This window comes from Montipora foliosa, chromosome 2 (assembly GCF_036669935.1).
Source record: "Montipora foliosa isolate CH-2021 chromosome 2, ASM3666993v2, whole genome shotgun sequence".
NCBI lineage: Eukaryota > Metazoa > Cnidaria > Anthozoa > Scleractinia > Acroporidae > Montipora > Montipora foliosa.
Genome location: NC_090870.1, coordinates 31740173 through 31750172, shown reverse-complemented (window position 1 = coordinate 31750172; position 10000 = coordinate 31740173). Strand labels below are relative to the sequence as shown.

At 44.5% G+C, this 10000-nt stretch overlaps 2 protein-coding genes across 2 annotated transcripts; both read left to right on the top strand.

The window, feature by feature from the left end:
• The first annotated feature begins 4986 nt into the window (after positions 1-4986).
• On the top strand, positions 4987-6363 carry LOC137991525 (uncharacterized). Its single transcript, XM_068836601.1, has one exon. It carries the CDS (start codon positions 4987-4989, stop codon positions 6361-6363), a length of 1377 nt encoding a protein of 458 aa, XP_068692702.1.
• A 713-nt stretch (positions 6364-7076) lies between these two features.
• On the top strand, positions 7077-7604 carry LOC137991524 (uncharacterized). The gene has a single exon (XM_068836600.1). The coding sequence runs from the start codon at positions 7077-7079 to the stop codon at positions 7602-7604; it is 528 nt and encodes a 175-aa protein (XP_068692701.1).
• Positions 7605-10000: the final 2396 nt, after the last annotated feature.

The window sequence follows — 10000 nt, the reverse complement described above, 5'->3', positions numbered from 1 at the left end:
CACTCCACCCAGGAATGGATACTTGTCTACAACCTTGAACCTAAACATTTACATTAGAAACTGTTGACAACTGTACATACCAACATGAAGAAGTCAGTCTGACTTCAAAATAGACAGCATAATTTACTGACAAACTTAACCGTCAACTGACAAAACTTAGATTGAGGGGATGTGTGGAATACGTTCTCAAGTGACTAGAAATACTGCACAGTGTGCAACGCTACCTTCTCCTTTTGTTTCACGAAATAGTTATATTTTATCGGAAATTTAGGCTGCTGTAAAGTTGCTCCTAAACACACTGTAAAAGCATAAAGTCTGTGTCTAGATAATGAAACTAAATGAGCCAGGTAGTTCACTGATGGCAGCACTTAGCTCAGTGATCCCCTTGAACCCATTGACCCTGGGAATGAGACTTGACAGATTTTACTCTGTCTAATGCGGCTGCCAGGGAGATTCTAGTCGTCAACTGGGGTCATCCTAGGGCGTTTGAGGTGTCAATAGATTAAGCAGTCAAAAACTTTGTCCCTTCCATTAAATGGGATGCTAACCGATCACAGAATTTGCTTAAAAAGTCTATAAAACATTTGTCAGTGTTAAGTTGTATGCGGGTACATATAGAGAGGCAACGTGGATTAAGGTTAAAGAAAACTGAGAGATGATCAAGACGAACCTCGTTCCCAGAGTCTCTTTTCTCTGCCTCCTTTCTCCTCATCGACAAAGGAGGCAGAGAAGAGAGGTTGGATAAAGACCTGGCCTTGGTTGTTCAAAAAGTGGATAGCGCTACCCTCCAGGCCCCAGTTGTTCAAATGATAGATAGCGCTATAAGCCGGATAAATCACTATCCAGTGGATAAGTAATAGCAGAACCAACTGCAATTTTCAAGGTACAGTGATTTGTCCGGTGGATAGCATTATCCATCTTTAGAACAACTGGGGCCAGATAAATCACTATCCAGCAGATAAACACTACCAAAACCAATTAAGGTATCCAGTAGATAGTGATTTATCCAGTGGATAGCACTATCCACCCTTCGAGCAACTGGGACCAGAACTCATACAATCAACCAACCTTTGAAGTCTCAAACACTTGATCACTGTGGCTTTAATAAGCAAATAACAATCGCCACTGTTATTAATACTGTGGGCTGAGCAAATACGGAAAAAAAGTAGTAGTATGTTTAGGTAGTTCAGAAAGAAGTACTTTTAAGAACTTAAAATGGTAATTAAAATTACTCAAGAGAATGGTGTCATTTTTATAACTGACTTTTGAGTGGTACAAGTGATAGGCTCTAGAGGATGGTCAAGCTTTATATTAGACCATAATTTTTTTTAAATTTCATAATAAACGTTAAGCTAAGTATTGGCTGGGTATTAGCATAACAAAATCAACAACTGAAGTTTCCATTTTTTTGTGCCTAAAATGTAAGACAAATTTCCATTGGATGTGAGTTGTACATCTCATTTCATTAATTTGATTCTCTATATCTGGCCTCTTCTTCTAATGAAGATTGAGAACAGTATAGTGTAATGAACCCAAATGAAATGGGAGTAAAGTTTTCAACCTACCAAAAGGATTGCTTTGCATGCCAGAGAGCGTTCAACAGCACTGTCACAAGCTAAATGAGTTTTCTTTGCAACAGTAACTCTTTACCTACCCAGAAAGTCATCTGCTAAAGGTTCTCGCACCTTTCCAGGACACTCGCATGTACGTAAGTAACTATACGAGAAGATCTTATGGATTTATATAATAATATACAGCAATTTAGAGTCGGTATGACTACATTTAAAAGACATAATTACTCAGTGAAAGACAATTACATGACATCAGATTTAATAGGTTCTCACTCTTTGCTTTGGCTCCAAACTAATCAACAAAACAAACCAAACGATAATACGGTGCTCTGTGAAACCCTTCGCGGCAGTCGCCTCGTGATAAAAACAAGAACACAATTTAAAAGATCTATAGATGGTGCCCCGCACATGCACCCTAGTCTTATCATTATGATCAATGTTGATTTTGGATGTGGCCAGCCAATGAGAGGATCCAGAACACAATCATCCCACCGGTCACATCTGAGTAGAGTCTCCTTAAAGTCACCTCAGTTCCTTAGTGTCCTTACTCAGTCCACACACAAAAGTTGGTGCCCCGTACATGCACCCCGCAACTTTCAAATATCCAAAGGTTGTGTGCTCACACCAGCGTCCAGGATTTTACATTTTGGGTAAAGGTATGAAAAGCTGTCTCACACTTGATTGTACGTGTACATGGTATTGTTGACGGTGCAAAAGCCACACTTGACACCACTGCTCGGGAGCTGAGTGAGGAGGACGTTGAGATATTTGTCCTTATCGATCGCGTTCAAGCCTTTGCTCACCCCCTTACAGCTAAACTTGTCCTTACCCCCAAAGCAGTAGTAGGTCTTACTACAAAGTCCGATGATGCTGTCCCCTTGCTTTTTCTCCTTGAAGAGTCCAGGTGTTCGCTTATTGTATGCATGATGTTCGACCGTATCCGTATGCGGAAACCAATGGGCCTTGTTCACCTCAAATGCCTCTCTCAGTTCAGGTTGACCAAACTCTCCAAACTTTCACCTGAAAGAGCCAAGTGGGCACTGTGCGTGCCCATCTCACAGAGTTGAAAATCACTGCGATCGAGATACTTGTCGACGCAGTCATGGTAGAATTCCAACATGCACCTCTTGGCATTCTGGTACACGAAGAACCCAATGGGTGATGGGAGATTGAGTTTGATGCTCTTTTTACACAACTCCACTTCGTATGTGTCAGCAACAATGGACACGAGTCTGTAAAACTAAGGTTCATTCACCAGTTGAGAGGCTTTAATCTCGGAGCAATACTCTACCTTAGTTGGTGATGGTCTTTCCGTAGCTGGAATTCCCAACTAATTTCATGATGTCAGCGATGATAGCTTGGTCAGGATCACGATCCCCTGCCCATCAGGCATCGGAGACAGTGTTTCCAAACGGTTCGAAGCAACGTTTTGGTGTGTACTCCACCACTTGATAGATCTTGGGGACTTCCAAACCATGTACCAAGTACCATTTCAGCAGAGGGGTGGATAGCATGATTTTGGTAGAGAAGAAACTCCCGATCAGACTACGTTGAGGCTTGGGCATTCTTACGGTTTTTTTCTTTCTTTTGCCTGTAATCAACACCTATTTTCTGCCCTTTGTTCTCGGTCTCTGTTCGATGTGTTAGCCTTGTGTTTAGTGTTGAAATTGCACACAGTAATTTTCCCAGCATATGTAAATTCATGTCACTAATCTCGTATATACATCAAAATCGTTTTCATTGTCTCACTCGCTCTCCATCCTAATCCAGCAATTGGTAAGTGTTTTTTCCGTCCTCGTTATAAGTTTAACTAGCCATATTCGTTGTAACAATTCACTTTCTCCGTTTGTATTTCTTTAGGTATTCATCAACCCTTTGCATTAAATACAATTGCTGGTTTTTAAGAAGTCATGTGTTAATCGTTTCCCCGGCCCTCACCACTTCATCATAAATACCAATTGCATATAGACATTATGGACAGTGAAACCACAAGTACCATCCTTTCAAGTTCCTGGCGTAGAATGCCTAATTCGCTACAGAATCAAGAAGGCGTTTTGCGTGAGAAACTAAACAGTTTAAGACAATCACGCAGTGGCTACGTTGATACAATGACAAAAGTATGTTCGCAAATTGATGGTTTGCTGGTGGACTTTGCCAATCTAATGCAAGTGCGAAACCTTCAAGCAACCTTAAATGATGCGTTTGAAAATTATCGAGATAACATTAGTTGCGTTACAGGTCTTCTTGCTAGTGACAGCGCGGAGCTGCAGGAAATCCATGGTTTATACGAAGCTCAAGAGATCAGGAAACGTGTCTACGATTCTAAGATTGAACAGTATACCTTAGAGGCCGCTTCGCATTTTAACAAACAAGTTTCGGAAGATTTAACTCGTTTCACGACTTCATCTCCTCAAGGCTCGGTTAAATCGCAATGTAGTCGGGCTTCAAGACTAAGCGCTGCTAGCGTAAGGATCAATCAAGCAAAGATCGTGGTGGAAAAGGCGACGTTGATTGAAAAACAAACGGAGCAGAAACGAGCTAGGGCATTGGAAACGAGAGTGAAGTTGTTGGAATGAAACAAAAACAGTTCGAATTTCAGCACCAATTAGAATTAGCAAAGCTTGATGCCGCGAAGGAAATGGAAGAAGCTAGGGAAAGGACTGAGATGGCCGAGTTAGAGTGTAAATTGGCGGAACGCGAATTTTCGGGTCTGTTATCCGAAGGAAATCGACCTGGAAAGCATGATGCTAAAATGGACACGAATATTGACGAGAATCCAACGAGCTTCACCGAGGCGATTCCGCGACTGTTCTCGTCCCAAGTCGTTTCTGGAAATTCAGGTTTTTAACGTGGTGTTTAAGACGTGTTGTATTTCCAATTTCATGTGCATCCTCTCACACCTTGCCACCGATGTTTAAAGAGACCCTCACGAGCTGTCCTACGTGTACTCCTCCACTTCCAGTCGTGTCTTCACGAGTCCCCACGTTACCCGCGTTTTTCTCCCACAACAATCAATCCACGTTCGCGTCTGCTTCTTTGTTTCAAGCCGTGCCCTCGAGCGCCCCGACCTTACCCGTGACTTCCTTGCGAGTCACTGATCGTCCACCCAACTTCCTCCTCTGCATTTCCTGTTGGCTCCTCGCGTGCTTTTGCCGGACCCTCCTCTTGCGTTCCTGGTGGTCCTGGTTTGGCTCGTACCGCTTCATGTGATCCAGCACACCTCTACACTCCTGGTCCAGTATACACCCACGCTACACAAGCTTTGGGTTCCGTTGGCTCAACTAGTCACGGCACTGTGTTCTGCCATACTAGCACTGGTGCTCAAACTCCGTCTCCACTCATTGAGGACCCACGTCACGTTCCACCCTCGCTTCACCCAACGAGTGAATGTTTTCTTTCGACCATTATTGCCACAATGGAGAAAATGAGTGCTAACCATGATCTCCCCCCACTACAGGTGCTCAAGTTTAATGGTTCCCCTGAGAGATACCCACTATTCAGACAGAGGTTCCACCAGATGGTAGAATCGAAATCTTTGGACGAACAGACCAAGATGGCTCGCCTGTTGCAGTTCCTCGAAGGCCATGCTCTTAGAGCTGTACAGAGATACGAGGCCGTATCGGGAGGCCTAGCAAAGTCATTGGAAGTCCTGCAAAATCGTTTTGGTCAACCATTCAAAATTGTTAGAGCGTGTATAGATACCTTGACTAAAGGACCTGCTATTGCCCCTCAAGATAAGGAGGGCCTCCAACGCTATGCTGACTTAGCCCAAGTTATGTATGACACACTCGAGTCTATGGGATGTTTAGGAGAAATGAACACGGACAGTCTCGAGAAAGTGGTTTTAAGGTTGCCCAAATGGCTTCAAGACAAGTTTCGGGAACATCTAAAAAAGTTTGAATGTAGGAATAATTTTTCATTGGCGTTCCAAGATGTTGTTGAGTTCCTGAATGATCGAGCTGATTTGGCTAATCATCCGTTTTTTACAAGCCCCTCGACCGAGGTGAAATCCCTCAGGCGGAATGAAGATCGTGGCAAGCCAAACCTGCGTCACCTAACTACTCTTACCACAAGCAGCATTAAGGAGGACAGCAGATTTGCAAGAGTTAAAGACGTCAAACTCAGCAACTGCCTCTTGTGTACAGAGCTTCACCCACTCTATCGTTGTGAAATGTTCAAGTCTAAGCCCATTGTGGAAAGAAGAGAGCTAGTTTTTAAAAACCGGATTTGCTTCAACTGTATCAATTCTACAGAACATTTGGCTAAAACATGCAAATCACCCGTACGGTGTAAAGTAATGGGATGTGGAAAGTCTCACCACACGCTGCTTCACCAACCAAGTCCTACCCGAGGAAATGCTGATCATCAACCGAGCAACACCGAAATCACAGACATCCCAGCCGTCACAACACCCTTGCCGAGTATTCAAGATGCGACTTTGAGCACATGCGCTGCTGCAACCGTAGCTGAATCCTCCGAGATATTCCTGCAGATTATCCCCCTCAGAATTATTGGCGATAATGGAAGACATATGACTACTTACGGCTTGATAGACTCTGGCTCTGACGTTACCATGATTGATCCATCCCTCGTCCAGCAGCTTGGTATTCAAGAAGAGGAACAGCTGCTTCTCTCCACAGTGAGCCAAAGAGACAGGCAAGAGAAAGGAGTAAAGGTTGACTTCAAAATAGCTCCTGTTGACGACTCACACACTGAACATGTTACCGTATACAACGCGTGGGCTGTTCGAGATCTTACTATCCCTCTGAAAGAAAGAAAGTTTCTATCCTGATTGAAACAAGCCTTCAGGAAGCCTTTATTCCGTTGGAAGTGAAAAAGGGGAAACCACATGAGCCGTTTGCAATACGATCCTGCCTTGGCCGGAGTATCCTCAGTGGCTGCGTTAGTGTAAGCCGTAAGCGCCAGTTCAACCTAAATCATGTTTCGTCTGAAGATGTCTCCCTTAATCGGCAATTGGAGGAATTCTGGCGAATTGAGTCATGTGGAACTGTTAAAGAAGATTGTGGCCCTATGTCAGTTGAGGACCGAAAGGCGCTGAAGATAATAGATAACACGATTTCTATGGTTGACGGGCATTATCAGATGGGCCTACCCTGGAGGCAAGAGGAACCTTACCTCCCATTCAATAGAACCCTAGCAGAATCCCGTCTTCAAACCCTGAAAATGCGACTTAATCGCATTCCTGGCCTAGAAGAACAATACCGAACTGTCATAGACGACTACGTTGCTAAGGGATATGCAACTCAGCTCAGTGAACGAGAGGCCTCCAAGAGATCGAAGGTCACCTAGTATTCGCCACATCACCCGGTGTTTAACGTTAACAAGCCCAACAAGGTATGCGTAGTATTTGATGCTGCCGCCCGGTTTGATGGCATCTCCTTGAATGACTGATTGTACCATGGCCCAGATCTCACAAATAATCTGGAAGGCGTTCTCACCCGTTTTCGAGAAGATGAAACCACCTTCACAGCTGATATTGAAGCAATGTTCCATCAGGTTAAGGTTCTTCCCGAAGACGCAGACGCTCTAAGATTCTTGTGGTGGGATGCTGCTCCTAGGCAACCTCCTAAGGAATATAAGATGCTCGTTGATATATTCAGTGCGACTTCATCGCCTTGCTGTGCCAACAGGGCACTCCGACAGACAGCAGATGACAATAAGGGCCGGTATAGCCCCGAGGTTATCATGACAATATACAGGAATTTCTACGTAGATGATGTACTGAAATCTGTGCCAACGACAGATCAAGCAATTTGGCTTGCAGAACAGCTGACAAAACTATTGAGGGAAGGTGGATTCCATCTAACAAAGTTCACAAGTAATAGCCGGCAAGTTCTAGAGGCCCTACCTCAAGATAAACGAGCGAACCCATCTATCAATCTTGACCTTAACCAACTTCCCCGTCGGGCGCGCACTTGGATTACACTGGGATGCAGCTTCAGATACCTTTCAATTCAAGGTCGTTCCCACAAACAAGCCGCCCACCAAATGTGGTATTCTTGCAACAGTTAGTTCTCTTAACGATCCTCTTGGATTTCTGGGCCCATTCATTCTCCCAGTCAAGATCATCCTCCAAGAACTCTGGAGAATAGCTGTCCAGTGGGATGAACCAATACCAGAACCTTTACTAACACGTTGGAATAAGTGGATTGAGTCTCTTCCCCTCGTTGCAAATATCAAGATTCCACGATGTTTTAAGTCCTTTTCTCTGCGGGTAATTCGAGACGTCCAAATGCACTATTTTTCGGACGCGTCGAACGATGGTTATGTTGCAGTAGGTTACTTAAGGCTTGTTGATGATACGGGAAAGATTCATTGCGCCTTTGTTATGGGAAAGCCCGCAATTCTCCACTGAGACAATGGTCTATTCCACGCCTTGAATTACAAGCGGCTGTGGTTGCTTCGCGCCTGCACCTATTTCTACGTGAAGAACTCGACACACCCCTTCATGGAGTTACATTCTGGTCAGACTCCTTGACGACCTTGCAGTACATTACAAACGAGAAAAAGCGATTCAAGCCATTTGTTGCAAATCGAGTGAATGAAATCCGCGAAGCCTCCACTCCTCAACAATGGCGACATGTGCCAACTTCCCTTAACCCAGCAGACGATGCGTCCAGAGGACTAGACCTACGCGCTCTAAAGTCAATTGCCGCTGGCTCTCTGGTCCGAGTTTCCTCCTAGAGCCTGAAGACCAATGGCCAATGAAAAGGATCGGTAACATCCCACAAGACGACAACGAGGTTCAAGTCCAAAGTACAGTCATGATGATTGACCGCGGATCATCATTGGATCAACTTCTTCGGCGTTGTTCGTCGTGGCCGCGCCTGTTAACTCTTGTCGCCTGGTTATCACGGTTTATCAACCATATCCCGAACAAAGGCACGGAGAAAGGAAGAATATCTCTGTCAGAGATACGCAGCTCCTCCAAGAAAATTGTGCAGTTGGTACAGTGCCAAGCGTTTTCCCAAGAGATTGATTCCTTGAGCGAGGGACGTCCAGTTAAATGTCAGAGCAAGCTCGCCAATCTTCTTCCTGTGCCCTAGAAGGAACCTTGCGCATGGGAGGAAGAATCCGTCACTCCTATTACGTTTGAGGCTGCTCAACTAATGCTACTTCCTAAAGATCTCGTTCTAATCGTCGATGAAAAATCTCCTCGTGGAAGATGGCTCCTTGGCGGAGTTCTGAAGATCTTCCCCGGCGACGACCAACGTGTCTGAGTAGCTGAAGTTAACACAAAGAGTTCAACGCTTATCAGACCAATATCAAAACTTGTGTTGCTGAAAGAAGAAACTTAGCATTTGTGAATAGTTCGTAATCTCATTGCAGTCTTGAGCGGTTAAACCAAGGAGTTTTATGTCTTTTCAAGAAGTTCAAGAACTTTAAGGAATGATCAATTGACTTTCTTTATCTCTGAATGTCGCAAATTCAGCCAAGCCCCCCAGGATGTTACGGTTTTTTTCTTTCTTTTGCCTGTAATCAACACCTATTTTCTGCCCTTTGTTCTCGGTCTCTGTTCGATGTGTTAGCCTTGTTTTTAGTGTTGAAATAGCACACAGTAATTTTCCCAGCATATGTAAATTCATGTCACCAATCTCGTATATATATCAAAATCCTTTTCATTGTCTCACTCGCTCTCCATCCTAATCCAGCAATTGGTAAGTGTTTTTTCCGTCCTCGTTATAAGTTTAACTAGCCGTATTCGTGGTAACAATTCCCTTTCTCCGTTTGTATTTTCTTTAGGTATTTATCAACCCTTTGCATTAAATACAATTGCTGGTTTTTAAGAAGTCATGTGTTAATCGTTTCCCCGGCCCTCGCCACTTCAGGCAGGATGTTGTTGTCCTCGGCGAACGCCTTCATGAAAGGACCGATGTCCTGTGTTCTTAAAAATGGGCAGCATCTCGCTGAAATGTGCCTTAAGAGGGTCTGGCACATGAATGTCACTCTCCAGGATCCCGAACTACGTGTCATTCTTCACCGCCTCCAAAATCTCGCCTTCTGTCAGGGTGAGCTTACAATCCAGAGGTCGACCAAACCGCGACCAAAGAAACTCACGGATCTTGGGGTGGTTCCGTTTCATGGCCCCCCACTGACATCCCCACATCTCCACCAGATGTCCCTCTCCCAACACCTTTTGGACATGCCTCGGTCGTCTGGCGCAATTCTTCCATGGTCTTGTTCTTCGTAGCATGGATCGTATCCTCTCGAAAACACGTACAAGAACCGTATAATAACACCTGTGGTACTGATACGCCATGCCACGCTCCTGATCGTAACTGTCCACGGGCAATCCACGACTTCCCACTCGTTTCTCACCCCCATTGGCTTCATGTTGTAGCTGGAGCTCTTTCAAAAAGTTCAACCACTCCATCCATTCCAGGGCTTCTTTCAGATGTGTGCGAAAC